Consider the following 18,607-nt stretch of genomic DNA (forward strand, 5'->3'; position numbering starts at 1 on the left):
TCCCATCTCTCTCTCCTGCTTCTGTTATAATTAAAACAGCAATATATGCATGAAGCAACTAGATTTTAATAATGCTTTTCTAAACAGGATGTCAAGGAGCTTAGTACAAAGACTTGGGCTGGAGCCAGATCAGCGTCTTAAGACTGGATTGTTGTTAAAATTGGCTGCCTCCTGCTTGAACAGCTTACATGAACACAGAACCTAGATTTGCTTTTTATTCAGAATACACCTCATCTTTGTCTCCAGACAGGATCCAGAGGACCCCCTATTCCTGGGTGGCAGGGTCAGAGCGAGGCATGGGTAGGGACTCGTCACAAGTGCATATGGTAATCTGGGTCTGCTGGTGGGACAGGAGCATCTCCAACTCCAGCCCTGTTGCCATTCCCATCACTGCATGCCAGGGAGCCCATACTCAGGTCCATCCTGGGTTCCTTCCTGCAGAGCAGCTTTTGATCAGGTCAGGGCGTATCAGCACACTGCTGGCAGTGTCTCCCAGAAGGAAATTAGTGGTTCTGTGGGTGCCTGTGCTCCAGAGAAGCATTCTCTGAGCTGCTCCCCAGCATGTTGCTGAAATTCTCCTGCACTGTTTTATCCTGTCTGCTTCTGGCTGATATGTAGTGCTTGGGCCCTGCATTTGCAATCAGATGAGTATGAATCCTGTTCTCTGCACAGCTCTTGCTCAGACCCTTATGAACAGTCCGATGCAACTGGGTCAGTGAACATGGATGGGAAGTGTGTAACACAACCTCAGCATCACTGCAGGATACGTGGGCTCAGAGGGCAGATATTTCAACAGGCAGCAACAAACATCCTGCATGGACCAGCACTATGCCAAGCCCATTTCAGGAGAGGACTGACACCTGCTATCCTCAGGAACTCCCAGGGCAAAGCAGCGCTGTGGTGGGATTGACAGCTGGGCCCTGTCTGTCTGTGGAGCAGGAAGGGATTTCTCAGCTGCCATAACTGTGTGAAATCCCAGGGAAGAACAGCAGCTCTAGCTGCAGGATTTCCCATGCTTGTCCTGTGTCCAGCTCCTCGCTGACCTCTTCTAAGCCCTCATTTACATGCTGCAGCGGAACTCAGTCCTGGCTGATGAGATTTAGAGTGACGTCCCACGCTGTCCAGGCTAACAGCATATCTGGTTCCCAGGCCATGGAGTGTTTGTGTGGCATTTGTCATTTGCCTGGCTGTTCCCTGTGCAGCAGGTGGAGAGAAGCTGTGCAAGTCATTTAATCTGCAGCAAATGGGGAGACTCAGTCTGCAGTAAACAGATGCACTTTGGTGACAATGGAGGCAAACAGGAGAGGGAAAGGAGGCTGGAATAACTGACTGAGGAGGTGAACAGAAAAAGGTCTCACTTGCCTGAGCAGAGATGTAAGCACAGGCAGAAGAAGTGTGAGCAGTAAACATGATCTGATCCTGTTGCAATACTTTGCAGTGCAAAGGCCTCTGCTCCAGTTTTGGATACTGGGGTTGGGGGACATGAGGAGCAGGAGAGCAGCAAGCACGGTACAACCAGCTGAGAGGCTGGAAGCAGGGAGATGAGAGAGATGGGCACTTCCAAAGAGATCCTGGGCTGGCAGGGTAAGGAAGACAGTACTCTGAGGTAACAAGACAGCAGGAAAAGACTTAGGGAGAGGGTTTCACTGGGTGTAAGAGGGACGTGCTGACAGACACCTCCAAGGGATGAGTTGGCAGCACCATTCCTGGGAGATTTCTAAAGTGGCTGTGCAGGTGTAGGGAGCAGAGTGGGACAATCCACTGCTTGGGGCCTCTTGTGCTGGGCAGCCCAAGGACTGGACAAGCATCTGTCAGAAACCATTTGAGAGTAGTTGCTCCCACCATGGACAAGAGTGCACTAGTGGACTAACCCCTCCTAGTTCTGCCCCAGGTGACTGTGATTTAAATGAAAAATACAAAAGGAGAATGCATTGTTGAGATAACACAATTGTTCACGTGGCTGAAACATCTAGTGCAATTTCTGCAGCATCTCTGACTTTGGTCATGGACAGTGGGAAAGAGAAAGAGAGGAATGTGACTTGACATTAAGTTACAGACTGAGTTCTTTCATAAGAGAAGAGTATCTGTTGTAATACATCTTTCATGCCATTGGCATTTTATGTTATTACATATGAGGCTTCTTTGAGCAAGGACATTTATTTTTACTTCTACTAGTAGCAAAATCTGGTTTCCCCGTGTACTTGTATTTATCCAAAATGAAGTATATTCACATGCTCCCATGTAAGGAGCAACCAAGAATGTATTTCCTATGCAAATACTATTATGAACTGTATTTAAAAAAAATTAAAGAAGGTGCTGTATTAAAAGAAAAACAGTGACTGGACTTCCTTAAGGCAGTTAAGAGGTGATCATGGTGGACATGTATATGTTAACAATGGTGACCAGAGAAAAAGGCATTGAAAAAACTGCAACTTTTAAAAATATACCGTTCATACAACTGCAAATGTTCTCTCATGAGATGTCGTGCTCTATAACAGCAGTACCCAAGAGTTGCAGGAGCTGCATATTCACAGCCGTGTTTGATAGCTTTTATTAAACTCTAATCTGCAACAGATTACTGAGCTGGCATGCCAAAATGCTGAAGTAAAGCTGAAGTAATAAAAAAAAAAAAGAGAGATGCTGAGTGATAAGGAAATGTTGCTGGGTGGCTGACTGTGCTGCCTACCAGGAATCAAGGGCTGCAGCTGGGGTCACTGCACTCTGCAGGGCATATCCTTGATTTTATCCCTTCGGATGGGTTTGATGTACGTGCCTGTGGGTGCTGTGTGTGCCCAAGCCTTTCACATCAGGTTTGCCAACCCAAGTGAGGAGGTGCTGCAGATGTGGCCCCTCATGGCGGGTGCAAGAGTTAGGGAAGCCTGGTCAGCTTTTGGATTGTCTAGGTTACACTGAGGTTTGGTGTCCAGGTGTCACTGGAATTGCAGCAATATTTGAAGTCAAGCTAGAACACAAGGTATTGCCTGTCTAGTGGGTTTTATGGATAATCTCAATTAAAATATCCTTCTCGTTTCCTTCCTCCGCACTGCTTGGGTCTGAGAAATCCCACAGCTAAAACACTGGGCATTAATGCCCCCACCAGCCTTTGCATCCCATGCCATTTTAACACATGGCATGTAGACAGGCTTTGAGTATTGGGGCTTCCCAAAAAGTTAAAAGCTGCTTAAAATAATTGATCCCATCCTGATGAGCCAAATGGCACTGCAGAAAATCTGAATTCATTAGGGCTGGTTCCAGGGTTTGAGTGGGTGATGCACTGCCTGTCCCCACAGTGAGGTGAAGGAAAGGGCATCCCATTCCCTCTGTCCTTATCCCAATGATGGTTTGCACCACCCAGACTCCAGGCTTGAGGAAAAAGCTTTTAGGGGTTTTATTTCACTCTGACTCCTTCAGGAGGTCTCAGTGTGGAAGGACAGGGTAATTGCCTTGCACAATGAGCACACAATGTTTTTTCTCAGTGCTTAGTACGAGTCACTTAAGTGATACAACTGAAAATCTTTTCCATGTACCTTGTGAAGAGTTTTTCTCACCAGCCTGTTGTAGTCAAATAGCGCCTATAGATGTTGGCTCATCTCAGCGACTAAGGCTGATGACAACCAAAAGAAGGCTGTCTTCATCTCACACACCCAGAGCTCACAGTTAGAGTGTAGCCAAATTGTCTTCAAGGCTGACAAAGTATGTGTGACCTCTTGGGACCCTTTTGCTGATGTTTTCTAATCACAGCATCTGTGCAGGGCAGAATTAAGGGTACTGGCTCATTTCAGACCCATAATGTCTTAAGATATCTTTAAAATTAATCCTTCTTTTTAAAGCTATTTATTTGATGATTCATGAACTGAACTTGTGTCAGACAATGGGAAAGACAGAAGACTAACAGTTTTAAATGGTTTCGGTGCGTTTCTGCAGCTGGTACTGGGATAAATTCAGGAGGTAACAAATCATTGTAATGCCCAGTTCGGAGGAGCTGTGAGGACTGCCATGAGACAAATCTGCACTCAGCTTGGTCTTGTTCACTGAAGTTTTCATGCTAAGTGTGGTCTTTTTATGGCTAAATTTAGGTGCCTAAATTAGTGGTCTGTAAGAGATATTGCTCGAGGCTCTGGAGTTAGCAAGAACAGGGAACATTCTTCAGGGAACAGCTTCTGGTGTGTGCACAGCTTCTGCTTGGCCAGAGGGCAATGCCGTGGAGGTGAGCAAGGAGGTGGAGTCCCAGCCAGCCCCTGGCAGAGCAGACACAGGGCTGTGACGATACACGGGCTGTGCTCTGTGATGGCTGTGGATTTGACCGGGCTGTTAGCTCACTGCTGCTGCAGAGCCCTTCATTCCATCAGGCATTCTCTCCCCTCTCCATGCATGTTTGTGAACTGGCCAGCTCTGTGGTGTGCTGTGGGCAGCTACCCACTATTAATTGACAAGTGACTCCTGCCCACATGCCGTGCCCAATTCCTTCAATCCCATAAGCTTCCGGGTCTGATCCAATTTTCTTGTATTTCCTGCCTATTGGATGTCCTGACCTTTGCGCCCGTGCCTTTCCTGGCTGATCTGTGCTGCTGAGCCACAGGCTGGTTACAGCATTGTAGCTTGGCCAATTTAAAGGGTGACTTCCAGCAAGCAAAGGCAGGTCAGTTGGGGCTCTGAGACCTGTGTGCCCTGCTGTGTTTTGGCATGGGCCAGTGCAGATTCCAGGCAAAGTCTCCGAGTAGGATGTGAGTTTGAGCAAGGTGGGTGATGCTTACCCTGAACTGCACAGGTTGTACCTGAAGCTGGAGGTAAGACCAGTCTTGAGGCCAGTGCTCCTGTGTGGCTGCTGTCACCTGAATGACCTAACCATCCTCGGGGCTTTTCTGCTGGTTTCATTCCCTGCAAAAAAGTTTGCTGTCATTTATTTTCAAACAGTAGCAGAATACGCCTAAATCCTTATCTCCAGTCCGTCAGCTAATCCTTCCATGGGCCAGGAGTGATGCTGTCAGATCAGGCTGTGAGTGTGTCTCAAGGCTCTCTGTGGTTGAAAAGCATGTTGTGCTGTTGCATGTCAATGGACGCTGTGAGAGCCCAAAAGTGGTCCTAGCACAGACATCATCCCCAGCACAGCATAAGTCAATCTCCATAGGACAGGACTGGGTTGCAACAGGGCCATTATGAGGTACATCTGGGGGGCTTCAGGGCTGCAGCTCATATCATATTTCTGTTGATCCTATTAATGTTTGGTTAGTGGTCCAGGGAGATGATGAGGAAAATTTTTCTGTGTTCATGAAGAGGTTTGGCCATCCTTTCCTTGGTCTTCCTGTCAGAAATGCTTCAGGGAAGTTTCATCTTTGCTTTCATTTGTTGAGTTCACCAGACCAGTCACTAGTGTGTTTTGATAATGGAGGAGCCCTTATCCTGTAGCTGTCACCTTAACCTGAGCAGAAGGAACAAGAAAAGATCTCCCAAGGAAATACACCTCTGAACAGCTGGCAGGCTGTGTACCCCTTCCCACTGAGGCAGTTTTAGGTGTCTTCTTGAAGCTTCTCACCCCCTTCGAAACAACTATGTAAAAGCTTAAATCCTTATTCATGGGAAACCAGTTCTTAGGTCACTGGGCTACTTTATAAAATGTCTAGATCCTGTTCCAGCATGACTGTATCCAGAAGTCTATCGTGTAAGGAATGACATCAGTGTCATGACAACAGCAGGGCAGAGACAGGCCTGTGCCCCTTGGCCACAGTAAAGGGTCACCTCTGCTCGTAAGGAAGTCGTGGGGGTTTCCTGACTATGTTCATGTCAGAGTGGTTTACTTCCTTCCTGCTTTAAAACATAAACATGTTTAGTCTTGTTTAATCAAAACTTTAGAGCAGATGTTTTATGATTATTCCACCAATGGGAAAAAGACATGGAAGCTGAAAAGTGCCAGCATCATGGCTTTTATGGGAGAGTTTTATTAACTCAGTGGTATACTGTTCAACTAGGGAATGAAGGCATTAGCCAAGACTCCAGCATAAATGAGTCCCATAACCTGAATGCAGAGTTCAGCATATGCCTGCATGAGGATGGGTGGGGCTGAGGCTCCCAAGCATCAAGGGATCTTCAAGCAGCCAGTCGTCATCCTCATCTTTCTCTTAGTCCTCACTCCACCCTTCCCCCTGAGGCTTCACCTCAGTCATCTCGCAACTCCTGCTTCACTTCCAGTGCCAGTACTCACCTTGGGGCTGAGAGGACCAGGACCAAGGACCAAGGATCCTGCACACCGCCTGTAAACCTGAGCCCCTTGCCTCAGTTTCCCTGCTTGATGAGCCAGGGAAGACCCCAGACAAGAGGTAAAGGGAGTGTAAGGGCCATCAGAAACCTGGCAACAAATACAGCAGCATGGACACAAACAGGGGGTCTTTTCCTCATCTCTCCTCCCTGAGGTCATGTTCTGTAGGCAAGGCAGAGTCCATCCCCACACAGCACCTTTTCTGGCCCTGCCATAAGCTTTCCGGCCTTGTTCCTCATCACCATTTCAACAGGAACGTTTTGCTCTCCAGTTGGAAGCAGTTAATAGTAAAGCCAATGCAAACGCTGCTCTGAGCAGCTCCAATAACCCATTCCATGAGCTCCTCAGGGACAGACTTCCCATGTAATCTCAGCTCTGCATCTAACAGCTTCATGGGGAGGATGTTCTGCCCTGACTCATTCTCAGCTCCTGATGAGCCCTATGGATGTGGTATAAGCAGGGGTGTAGGCGGGTGCAGGGGTGCTGCTACACACATGGTGGCAGAGCCCCACGAGTGCCCTCTCCATACCTGGACGTGGCATCTTCTGGAGGCAGAGCCTTTTGGCAGCCATGTGTGGAAGTGAGGGACATCGCCTTGTATGTGCCCTAGGACATCCCAGTAGCTCTACTCCAAGAACTGCTCCTCAGAGGTCTCATGCAGCCAAAGCCCCTGGATTTGTAGGAAGCTGCCACGTGCATCCAAGCAGATCCCACAGTGCTGTGCTGGTGCCATCAGTGGCCTAGCCAGCTCACAAGCATAAGTGCCCTGGGAGAAGCAGATGACAGAATAAAGAGAAACTTTCCATTCCAGTGCCCCCAAAAGGACATTATAATTTTCATTCCCTGTGTCATCTTGCTTGCTTGGTTATGTGGCATTAAATTAGGACTCTGGTTCAGTTATGGCTCATTACAGGCTTGTGTGTGGCTTTGTTGCAGCATGCTCAGAAGCACCAAAGGAGCTGAGCCAGTGTAAAAGTCTAAGTTTTAGGGACAGTTTGTCGACCAGGAGCTGAGCTTTGCCTGAGGCTGGTGACTCAGCAAGGCTTAGACACAGTTCCCATCGGCCTGCAGGACATCAGTCAGGGACTCTCCCTGATCCTACCAGTGGAGACATCAAAGGGCTTGCGATGGAGATGGATTGGTGGGAGGTGACTTCAGCATCTTCTCTTCCCATTTGAGCAAAGCAGATGTCTATTTTGCCTGTCCCGAGGACCTTTGTGTGCTGCTGTATGTGACACAGAGTGCCAAAGGGAGGGGTTTGAATGGTGTCAGACAGCAAAGCAGCTTTTCTGCAGAAATAGCTGTCCTGAAATACCTCGAGTAGCTATGTTTACCCCAGGCTCTCATTCAGAGACATGCTCTGCTGTGGTGTGGGCCATTATTACAAATATCACTCGCAGTGCCCAGACCAGAGCCATGAAGGGCGCTGCCCACCTGTTGGCATTAATACAAACCAGTACTGTCCCAGCACGCAGCCGATGGACTCAGTAAATGAAACAACCTGGGCTCATCCCAGTGATCAGAACAGCAGTGGGGCTCTTCTTGGGAGCAAAGGGATTTCCAAATATTCCTGTCCCCATCCAACCCCCAGGACTGCTTTCATCTCAGCAGTGTCCTCTGGCAGCTTAGGAAACCTCTGTTCCATCAAGGTTGTGCTGGGCTGGGATGAGGGAGGACACAGGGGTTCCCCGGGGATTTCTTTGCACATTGTCATCACTCATCAAATGCCCATGTTTGCTAGAGAAAAGCAGAGGGATCCATGTGGGCTAGCAACTTTATCCGTGTTGTACGCTGGCATTTCTTCAGCAAGGTGTGTGTTTATATTTGCTGCACCTGCAGCCATTAGTGGGTCTGATTCAGCAGGATGAGAATTGATCTCTTCTAACTGGGGAGAGAGGAAAGCTGGCTGTCTCCTTCATCTGATGCTGAGTGCTGCTCCTCTGGCCTTCTGAGAGCATGGAGAGCAGAGGCTGTGCTTTGGGGATGCCAAGAAGAGACAGTACAGCAGCTTCCTGTAGGCTGCCTCCAAGCATGGTCAAGGATGTTCCTTTCCCTTTGCTCTGCTGCAGTGTTGGAGGCCCGCTGCCACCTCTCCCGACCCCACCTGCCAGACTTTGCCAGCCCTTCTGCTCACCCGTACTTGCCAGCTGCTTTTGGGGGTGCCCAGAGCCATGCTGCACAAAGAGGAGCTCCCCAGCCCCAAAGCAGGGGTATCCCACCAAATCCAGAGGCAAGGCGAGATCCAGCAGGCTGGCAAAGGGGAAGGCTGTGAAAGGCAACACTTCATGATAGAAGTAGTGACTGTGGGGATGCTGCTTTGGAGAAATCCCATGGCGTAGATGCTCAGCTGCAGGAGGGCTTGGTGGGCTCAGTGTAGATTGGAAAATTCCTCTGCTGCAGCTGTGTCTTATATGATGTGAACCTGGAGAGCCTAAGCCCAGTTAATCACTTTCCCAAAGTGCCAGAACTCTGTTGAGAGCAATGCTGCAGCCCACAGCACAGCAGAAACTTGTTCTGCCCAAAGCACTGAGTAGAATTTGTGCTTTCAGCAGGGACATCATCCTCTGCCAGACCTGGAAAGCTCCTGCTGCTCCCAAACAAGTGAGGGCTGAACTGGGCAGGTTCTTTCCCTTGTGCTATCTGATTTTTCTCAAGATTCTGGTAGTTTGCTTTAGCACTCAGGCAGGGAGCCCCTGGGATGCTGGGGTCAGGTGCTAGGGGACATTCCCCTTGCCTGTGCTGGGATGTGCATCAGGGTTGGCACAGAAGTGTGTCCAGGCACAGGAGAGCCTCAGTGAGGAGTTAACAGCACGCACCTGAGAGCCCTGACTCACTTCTGTCCACCAGGTTAGGGGCTCTCAACACCCAGCTGCCCTCCTGGGAAAAGTCATTTGGGTGCAAAAGGGATGATCCCTGCTCAGGTGGCTGCCTCTTCCCAGGAGCACCGGCACAGCTTATGCATGGTGGGGCTGTTTTGGGGAGGTCTGGACATCTACACCATTGTCACTACCCTAGCAGTCTTGCACACTTGGCACCTACCTACAGCTTGGGGGCATAGCTTAGAGGGTGGTCCAGTCCCATGAGGCTAAGAAGGTCTAGGAAGAGAAAGACAGAAGAGGTTTTGAGTCACTGTGGATCAACAGAGCCACACCGATTCCCATCCAAACACTTCATTAGTGTCCTTCCCCAGCTCACAGAAGCTTTCATACATCTCATGGCACCTTGGGCTTGAAATATGAGGATGGGCAGGTGCATCCCCCTGTGGATCAGCCTTCAGTGAGGGGTGAGAGCTCAGACACAGCACTCCAGCAGCCCTCCATGTGCTGGACCCCTCCTCATCCCTGCCTTCCTCCCTGCCCACAGTTCTATCCTGCTTGGTCTCTTTGCAGGAGAAGAAAGGCCAGGAGGTGAAGAAAGGTCCCGAGGTGGAAATAGCAAAGCTGGAGAAGCTGCTTAGCCTGGTGAGAGAGCCAGGGAGCAAGGACAAGAAGTGAGAGGGGGGGAATGATGACTCTGTGGGCAGCCTCTGGCCAAACAATCTCAACTTTGATCGGTGGCTGCTTGGCATGCAAGTCACGGGCCCTGGCTGCCCACTTTTTGCACAGCAGGAACACTTTGCTTCTGTGCCTGGACAAATAAACTGAAAGCTGGGAGAGCTGCGGTGTCCAGTCATGTCTGGGTTAGTCAAATCTCACCATGCTTGGCCCTTCATAGCAACATGGCCCTTGGCTTTCCCAAGCCTTGACTGGGCTTGCACCAGATGAAAGCCCTATGGAGGGCAGGAGGGGGCCTAGGAAAACCTTGGGGCTGCAGATTCATGGCAGCCAGTCCCAGTGTGTGAGTGGTGGCCAGAGAGACTGAGCTCTAAGCTCTAGCGCCCCCAGGCATTTGTGCAAGTCAAGTGCAATGCCACACCTGGATTTTGGGGTGGCAGCCTAATCCAGAGGGTACCTGGAAACCTGGCCTGGTGCCCCAGGACTGTGGGAGAGAGATGTTCCATGCCTCCAGACAGCACATGGCAGCAGCTGCCAGTCACCAGCTATGGGAGGTTCACAGCTCCCCTCTCCCCAGGGGCCTCAGCATGGGGCTGGGGTGCCTCTGCCCAGCTAGTGCCTGTGGGAACTGCTGGGCAGCGGGGTTTGCAGAGCCTTCCACTACTCTCTGTGCAGCAGAGGATTAGCTGCTATGAGGCTGCAGTGGCAGCAGGAGCAGCAGTAGCCTCACAGCATGCTGATGATTGGTGGCTGTCACCACCAGATCCTTCTGCACAGCTCCCAGGCCTGGGGACCAAAGCTGCCAGACAGGTGTGGTGGCAGGTGTCCTCCATATGCTCAGCTGGCCTGTCTCTCACAGGCATCCCTGTAAAGTAAGGCCACAGCTTGGAAACGCTCCATTGCCTCTAGCACAGAGGTTGGGGAATGCTCCCTGCTGACTCCCACATGCTGCCAGGTCAGGCAGGCAGGCAGGAAACACCGTCAGGTCTCACCCAGAATTTAAAAGCCCCAGAGGCATGTGGACAAGAGCCCTTCCTTATCACCATCCCTGAGCAAACCACCCACAGTCCTCCAGAGATATGGGCCCCCAGCCCCACTCCTCAGCCCTGCGAGACAGCAAGATGTGCCACCTCCTCTCGAATCTTCCAGGCACGGGGTAGAGCTCAGAGACACAACATGGGTCCTACAATCTGTTTATTAGTCTAGTAAAAACAAGGCTGCAAAGGGATGTGTTTGCTACACCTGACACGGGGAGGAGCCACAGGCGCTGCCAGACCTGGCCAAGCCTGTGCAGAAACCCCGACTGGCATCCTTCCCACTCCACCCTTCTGTCCCCTTATTGCAGTGGCTGTGCCAGCAGTGACAGTGGCTATTGCTCGGCTCTAGGAAAGGCAAGGCAGAGCCCTCCAAAACCCACAGCACCCACTGGCAGAGTGGGGGATGCAGCTGCCAGGCTTGCAGACAAGCCAGATATCAGCATCCCTCCCCACAGAGCCACTGTGATCCCCAGGGAACAGGCAGGGTCAAAGAACCTTCAAAACTATTTGTCCAGGCATCCTCATCTTCCCATGTCTCCCATCTTCCCAGGAAAAAAGCCATACCAGGCTGCTCTCAGCGGGATCAGAGATGCCTGCAAGGGCACATCTGCTGCTCACAGGCAGGGCAAATACCACTGGCTGGCCTCAGCTGGGAGCAGGCAGGGGGGAGGGCAGGGATACACATCCAGCAAGGAGGAAAAGGAAGAGGAGGAGGGTCGTTTGCCTAGCAGCGTTGGTGCTAATGCTGGAGGGGACTGAAAGACAGGCTGGAGATGATCAGGCAGACCATGCAGGCCCCCTTGTGCCTCATTAAACTCGCTGCTTGGGCAGACATCTGCCAAATGCCCACCTGAGGCTGAGGGCACATGGCACCCAGGGCCACCTCCAAACATCTGGACTGGCAGCTGTGCTCTGCCAGCAGGATTGGGGTTGCTCAGATTCCCCTGGGCACACGCTGCCATGGAGCAGCCAGCCTGCTTGGGAAGAAGCACTTGTGCCAGCCCTGCTGTCTCCCCTCTCCAGGCCCCCAACCAGCTTTGCTCAGGTCTGCTGCACTGTCGCCACTGTCCCAGGCCATGAACACCAGAGAAGAGTTCACAGGCTCTTCCCAAATAAGGGGTGCACTTGAAAGCAGAGCTCCTGCTGTGCTCACTGGCCGCTGGGACAGACATGACTGTCCTTGTAGCATATCCCCATTGGTTGTCTCTCTATGCCCATCATCACTGTGGGCACTCCAGGAACTTCACACACCAAGACCACAAAGGCAAAGGACTGTGCCCCCTGTCACAGCTGCTGCAAGCAGTTGGGTGCCCCCTCAGCTTTCATCGAGCCTGGTCCAGCACTCGAGTCGCAGCACAGGCATCCAGTCTGGCACAACTCCTTCAGCACAAGTGGATACCCCAGTCCCCAAGCAGATCAGGGCTGCAGCAGGTACTTCTCTTCATTCCTTGACTCATCCACATCAGAAGCCGGGGTCTTCTTGGGACATGAGGGGGTCCTGCAAGCTTTGCAGAGGATGAGGAAGAGAATGAGGATGAGCAACGCGATGACACAGTTGAAAGAAATTGCCACGATTGCTCCAGTGGAGAGAGCAGCCGCCATGGCCACTGTCCCGCAGGAATCGGCAGAGCCCACAGCCTGGTCTTATGCTTGGGATGCCAGGGCAGTAATTGAGTGTGCAGCCTCCACCGGCTGGCATTGGCAGGGGACAAAGGGCACAGCCGTGGTGCTGGCAGTGGGATGGGGCCAGGCCAGCAGCAGGACAGTGTCACCCCGTCAGTTAGGCCACTAACAGCTGTGTCTCGGGCTGCACCACACCACAAGGGAAGCTTTCTCTGCGTTTCCTCTCCTCTGGCAGGGCAGTGAGGACACGGGGCCCACTGTTCTCCTTTCAGCACCTGGAAGAGAGAAAGTCACCGTGAGCATGAAGGGACAGGCTGTGCGAAACCCTCAGGTTGTGCTGTGGGAACCCCTCAGGTTGGGCTGTGGGGGTGCCAGGGGACCACAACCCCAGGGTCCACGGGCTCCGCTGGAATTCAAAGGCTGCATCAGCTACCAGGTCAGATGGTGTTTTAGGGACATTTCTAGCACCCCTTTCCAGCCGTGGCTCTACCCCTCATGCCCTGCGTGAGCCACCAAGCTGAAGGTATCCCCAGTGGGAGACGCATCCCCTCATCCCGGCCCAAACGCTCCTCCCTGTGCACTCCCGGGTGACTCCGGACAGCCCTGGCCCCGCTCCGATCCCCTCTCCATCCTCCAACTCCTTTTCCTGCCAGTGGGATGCCGCTGCGAGGTCCTGCATCCACAACGGGGCCGGGGCTGGCGGCAGCCGGTGTGGGGACAGGGCAGCCCCCACTGTGCTTTTTACCGGGGTCGGGCAGAGCCCGGCTGCGGCGTTCTCCGGCGCCTCTGACCCCGCCACGCAGCAGAGCAGGAAAACCACGGAGCCCCCGGAACCGGACAGCAACAGGTCCCACCAACTCCGCCCTCCCGCCGCGGGGCCCCGGGGTTACCTACCTGCCTCCTCTTCTCCCCGGGTACCGCCGGGACCCCGATGCCGGCGGGAGAGCGGGCGGCACTGCCGGGACCCCACTCGGAGCGGGTTGGCGGCGCGGGGTCCCGGCGCGGCCCCGCGGAGCGCTCGAAGCCGGCGCGGTCCCGCCACGGCCGCCCGTGGGTGCCGCAGCCCCGCGCGCGGCCCGCGCCCTCCCGCCGGCACCGGGGGGCGGGCCCTGCTGGCGCCCCACCCCCACCCCACCATTGGTTATCGCTTCTCTCCGCCGCCTGCCATTGGCCGAACACGCCGCTCGGGACGCTCCCCTTTGCCTGGCTCCCACGTGAGCAGCGGGGGAGACAACGCCGGGCAGCGCGCGCTCTGCCGGCGCGGGCCGGGACCCGGCCCGGTACTGCCCCGGTACTGTCACTGGCAGTGCTCCGATGCTCTCAGGGTACTGCCAGCGGTACTGTCCCCGGAACTGTCACGGTACTGCCCTTGATGCTGCCCGTACTGGCCCCGGTGCTGCCCTCCCGCCGCTGCTGGTGCAGCCCTGCCTGCGTCCTGCTGCGTCTGCCCCCTTGTGCCGCCTGCCTCGCCATGCCCGGGGGTCACCGCCTGCCTCTCCCTGCTGCTGCCTGCCCTGCCCCTGCACACACGTGCGCGCGTACACACACAAACACACACACGAACACACTTGCTCCTGGTCCCACACACATCGGGGCTTGAGGATGGACTTGCCAGGGCTGGGCTGGGGTCCTTCCCGGGTCACAAGAGCTACAGGCAGGCAGGGGTGGGCTTAGACCCCATGATAACCCAGGGAGAGGAGAGAACAGGACATCTAGGGAAAATCAGTACCTAGGAATATGAGCAAGATCAGCCTCATCGGCACAGCTGGCTTCCCGCTGTCCTGTCGGTGGGGAAACTGAGGTACAGGGCAGCCTGACCCCATGCTCAGCTGCCAGCTTCCATATGGGCACTGGAGCCTCAGAAGCCCTTGTGTGGGGCATCACCCCAAGGGGTGGGTACTCCTACTGAAGGACACAGATGTGGCACCCAAAGGACATGGCTGGGAGACAGGAGGTTCCTGGGGCTGAAGGGGCCCTCGGGGTGCTTCTTGGAGACCCACAGGAATCAGCACCTGCAATTGCTCTGAAAAGTCACATCCAGGACCCACATATGCCTGGTGAGACAGATGCACAGCAGTGACATCAGGGTCTGTGGCAGCCAGGCACCCCCACACGGTGTGTCTCCACGGGAGAAGAGACAGGCAGATGAAGGATGGGTGAAGGGCAGAACATAAGGGAGCTGGGACATCTCTCAGCTGACCCAAACCCACAGGTGTAATGGTCGGGTAAAGCTCATCCCTGAAGGGAGAGCCACCAAGTCAGCTGAGGATAACTTCCAGTGAAACAAAAATAACAGTCACTTTGCAGCTTTGATGAGGCAGCTTTAAACGTGCCACGGCCATGAGGGAGGGTTACACAGGCTGCCTGAGGATCTGGCTCTCGGCTCTGTACTGAGGATGTTTTGAGTAAACACAGACACATTGCCAATTGAAATGTCAGAAGCCATCTGATCAGACACTCGAGCATCTTCCTTGGCATTTATGGCTAATCTGCTAATTAGTTAAGAAAAGCAGTCTCCTCCTTAGATGTAAGGGAGCAGCAGCTGGGAACAGCACCAAGATAAAACAGATTAACGCTGCCCCATCCCCAGGACTCACATCTCCTGGCAAAGTAGACAGGTCCAAGCATTTCCCTGACTACCTCCAGGTAGTGGGGCAGGAGGCAGTGAGACCTTCAGAAGGGGAGGAGGAGGTGTGTAAGCCTGGCAGTCCTGGCTCCACTGGGCGCTTGTTTGGATGCGAGGCAGGTGTCTGTGCGCCACGCAGGCTGCTGGAGTCTGGTCTGGTTGCAGAGGTAACAAACACACTGCACCTATCCTGCTCCCCCTCACCTGGGTAAAATCCCTTCCTTCCACATTTGTATTGTTATCCTTTAACTGACAGTGCAGAGTGCTGGGTCCAGCTACGGCTCACTACACAAGCAGTGACACAAGAAGAGCGGCAAGAGTCTGCAGGACAGGAGCGCTCAGGACACTGTGTGAGCAGGGGTTGTTCAGCCAAGAGCTCAGGCTGTCACAGGAACAGCCCTTCTCTCCGGTCCAGAATCACTTACCAGACCTGCTCCAGGAAGGCAACTACTGCACAAGAAAAGATGATCTGTCCTTTGCCTCGCTCAGCAGAGTTCAGGACAAGTCTTTTTGAGACTGCAGTTCCAGCCAGTTTAAAAGAGGTGGAAAAAAATTACCAGAAAACTTCACAGAAAAAAAACCCAGAACCTTGGTCTATTTCAGATGTGAAAGGAGGTTAATATCTGGTCCATTTACAGACACGAGAGCAACAAACACAGAGCAGCAGGAGGGCTGGAAAAGCAGAGCTTCAGCCAGCAGCCGCAACTGTACCACCAATGCTTACAGGGTGACCTCCAGTGGGATGAGGAAGACATGACAAATTTCCAAGTTACATGAAGTTACACCTTTATTTTAAAGCCATCTTTGTGCATTATCAAGGAACAGTAAGGGGAAAGAACAGGATCCTTTGGAGCTTCCCATTACCACCACCCCAGGACAGCCACAGAGTCACAGGATTTCAGGCTGGTCGACTGCTGCCTGTTTGGACAGAGAACTATAACCGCCAGCTCCACTGAGCCAAAGGGAGCTACATGCACATGATGCCAGACGGAGCTGTATCCTGGCAGTCCCACATTCAACCCCCCGACAGGCTAAGCAGAAGGACTCTTCAGGCACAGAAATGGCTGTCCCAGCCCTGTGCCCTCCTGTCTGTACGCTCATGAGCCCAGGTGACGCTGGCAGCTGACCGGGGATTCCACATCATGTCCTGTCTCCCCTTTGGACTGGTCAGAGCAACCTGCGCCTGGCACACAGGCAGGTGTCTGTCCCACTGGCACCTGAAACCTCGCCAGGCTAGCAGCCCTTTGCTGGGGCTCACTGACAGCACACCAACAGTTCTTGCTCAAGCAGAGGCAATTCCTGTCTTCCACAAACCCCTAAGGAGTACAGCCTGGCAGCCTCTGGTAAGGACACTTGTCAAAACACATTTTCAGACAGCTACAATCACACCCAGTTTTAACAGTCCACTCCTCCTGCCCTCCGCTCACACCTCTGCAAGCCCGTGTGTTCAGCAGCAGCTGTGCAGCCACAGCCCCGGGCTGGTTTCTGCAGCTCCCCTGAACCAAGCGCAGAGCTGTCACCTCAGGGCCCCCCCAGCATTCCCCCGGTGGAGCGAGGGTGCTTCCCTGTGCTGCCAGCTCCCCGGCCTCCACCCTGCTTTCTCTTCATCTGGCCCTGCGAGTCTGCTTTCAGTGTCTCAGCCCAGAAGGCATCGAAAGATCCTGGGGCCTGGTACCCCGGCTCCTGAGGATCCAGGACATCTTTGCTCAGTAGGACACATATGGCAGGAATGTTTCTCTTCACTGTCAAGGCATCGAGGCCTGCCTCAGGCACAATGGGTTCCCAGATTTCTTCAATCTGTTTGAAGAGCACTTTGGTGATCTGGTGCAGCTCCTTGAGCCTTCGTTTCATGATTTCCACACAGGTGATGGTCTTGCTGACGGCCTTGCCTGAGCCAGTGAAAAGAATCTGCCTCACTGAGTCCTGCTCCATCTTGCTCATGGCATAGCCCATCAGATTCCTAATTTTGCTCCCGTCCTTCACCTTCATTTCAATAATATCAGTGGGCAGGTCAGTGAAAGGAAGAGGACAAGGTTTCTCCACAATTTTGGTCTTCTTATAGTTCTCCATTCTGCAGTGCTGAAAAGGAAAATGGACCCATGAACACCCAGCCCATTTTAATTGCTGCACAAAGAAATTCTCACCACAGTTAGCCACAACCTTTCCTCTGAAGGGCATTTTAACTATCAGGATTGGGAATCCTGGAAAGGCATAACCAAAAGGTTTGCCCCGACCTCATAAGTACATACCTACAGTACAAATGTTACCACAGGGCAGCCTGAGCCTCGGCAGGCAGGCCGTGAAAAAAACAGCGTTAGTGTTGTGGGCCTAAGCAGGGTGAATAACACTGAATGTATGTGAATAACACTGCTGTATCGTGATGTAAAAAACACTGTTGTATCTCAAGAGAAGACAAAACAAACAAGTGAGCTGGGGTGACTGAGAACAGAACTCGGAGATGCTGGCCACAGCTGCACCGGGACATGCACAAGATACATTCAAGCACAGTTTACATGCAGCACCTCCTGTTACAGAAACAGGCTCATGGGGACCAGCTGAGGGTAAAACACTGCATGTCACAAGGGAGATGGCAAGCCAGGGGTTCCAGGAAAAAAAAAAAAATGGTTTCCTCGAGGAAAAGACAGAAAGGCCAAGTCTCATAGCTGCCGTCTCTGACAAGGCAGGAGCCATCCTGAACTAAGTCTGCTACCCTGTGCAGGGCACTCCACGTCCCCACCGCACAGCCCAAGGTGGTGAAAGTCGCAGTACTTTGTTGCTCCCAGGCTCCTGAGTCGCGCTGCGCCCAGACGCTGCACCCCGCACCCCATTCTCCTCAGGGACACGGCAGCGCGGAGCCCTCGCTCCGAACCCTGGGAGCACACGAGGACCTCACCCCCACACGGCCCCCGCCACCATCCGTGCCTGGGGGCCCGAGAGGCAGGGCGGGATGCGGGAACGTCGGGGTGGGAGTTAAGGATGCCCCAGTGGGACGTGCGGAAACCCCGCTCACCTGCGGCCGCCTCAGCACGCCCTCCGACACAAGATGGCGGTCGACGCCGGGCACGCGCAAGCGCGAGGCGGGTGGGCGGGGCTCAGTACCGGGGCCACGCCCATCGATCACCTGACTGGGTGGGCGGGCAACAGGCGGGGCGATATGCGGGCCACGCCCACCGGCCTGTCCCGGGTGGTGAAGCCCGACTGGCGCATTCCCTGCTCCCACCGGCACATCCAGCTCTCCCCGGCACCGGGCATACACACGGTGTCCCTGTGCGCTACCACGAAAGGGCGTGCGTGAGCTCCCACCCTTACCTGAGCTCCCCAAGCGGCTGGAGGGAGTGGGGGTTTTCCGCAGGTTGTGGTTTGACAACCAGCGAAATTGCTGATCAGGGAAGAGGACACAGACTGGCAATTCCTGGAGCACAGATGGAACTTCTTCCGTTCCTGCAGGACTCCCAGGTCACACTCAGCTGGGCAGTGTCTCACCAACCTGAAGGGTTTGAAACCCTTGCAAAAGCATGGCCTTGGAAACTCCATGCTATGGTCAGACCACGCAAGGCATGACTTGTCCCCCTCT

General features: G+C 53.5%; 3 protein-coding genes across 8 annotated transcripts in view; 1 reads left to right on the top strand and 2 right to left on the bottom strand.

The window, feature by feature from the left end:
- DNAI1 (dynein axonemal intermediate chain 1) overlaps positions 1-9,926 on the top strand; it is a 140,681-nt gene extending 130,755 nt beyond the window's left edge. Inside the window, exon 20 of the mRNA XM_066180940.1 lies at positions 9,643-9,926. Coding sequence (XP_066037037.1) covers positions 9,643-9,747 — 105 coding nt within the window. The 3' untranslated portion in view covers positions 9,748-9,926. The remainder of the gene's footprint in view (positions 1-9,642) is intronic.
- Positions 9,927-10,924: 998 nt separating this feature from the next.
- On the bottom strand, positions 10,925-13,497 carry ENHO (energy homeostasis associated). Its single transcript, XM_066182299.1, has 2 exons — positions 13,302-13,497; positions 10,925-12,682 (listed from the first exon to the last, which is right to left on the bottom strand). Exon 2 carries the CDS (start codon positions 12,384-12,386, stop codon positions 12,201-12,203), a length of 186 nt encoding a protein of 61 aa, XP_066038396.1. The 5' UTR covers positions 12,387-12,682; positions 13,302-13,497; the 3' UTR covers positions 10,925-12,200.
- Positions 13,498-15,677: 2,180 nt separating this feature from the next.
- RPP25L (ribonuclease P/MRP subunit p25 like) lies at positions 15,678-18,599 on the bottom strand. 6 transcript variants are annotated; one of them, XM_066180941.1, is made up of 2 exons: positions 18,343-18,599; positions 15,678-17,112 (listed from the first exon to the last, which is right to left on the bottom strand). In XM_066180941.1, exons 1-2 carry the CDS (start codon positions 18,565-18,567, stop codon positions 16,555-16,557), a joined length of 783 nt encoding a protein of 260 aa, XP_066037038.1. In that variant the 5' UTR covers positions 18,568-18,599; the 3' UTR covers positions 15,678-16,554. The 6 variants fall into 6 exon arrangements, with proteins under 6 accessions (XP_066037038.1, XP_066037041.1, XP_066037040.1 ...); XM_066180944.1 differs by lacking the exon at positions 18,343-18,599 and adding an exon at positions 17,927-18,000; XM_066180943.1 differs by lacking the exon at positions 18,343-18,599 and adding an exon at positions 17,803-17,916.
- Between the last annotated feature and the right edge of the window lie 8 nt (positions 18,600-18,607).

This window comes from Chamaea fasciata, unplaced genomic scaffold, assembly GCF_029207755.1.
Source record: "Chamaea fasciata isolate MVZ Bird 193981 ecotype frontalis unplaced genomic scaffold, bChaFas1.0.hap1 SCAF_4, whole genome shotgun sequence".
Lineage (NCBI taxonomy): Eukaryota > Metazoa > Chordata > Aves > Passeriformes > Sylviidae > Chamaea > Chamaea fasciata.

What these genes read in the sequence shown, in the direction of transcription:
- ENHO (XM_066182299.1), bottom strand. Translation starts at nt 12,386, where the DNA reads ATGGCGGCTGCTCTCTCCACTGGAGCAATCGTGGCAATTTCTTTCAAC.
- RPP25L (XM_066180941.1), bottom strand. Translation starts at nt 18,567, where the DNA reads ATGGAGTTTCCAAGGCCATGCTTTTGCAAGGGTTTCAAACCCTTCAGG. An exon ending in CAGCCGCTTGGGGAGCTCAG is followed by an intron (nt 17,113 to 18,342) that starts GTAAGGGTGGGA and finishes TTTCCTTTTCAG; the next exon opens with CACTGCAGAATGGAGAACTA.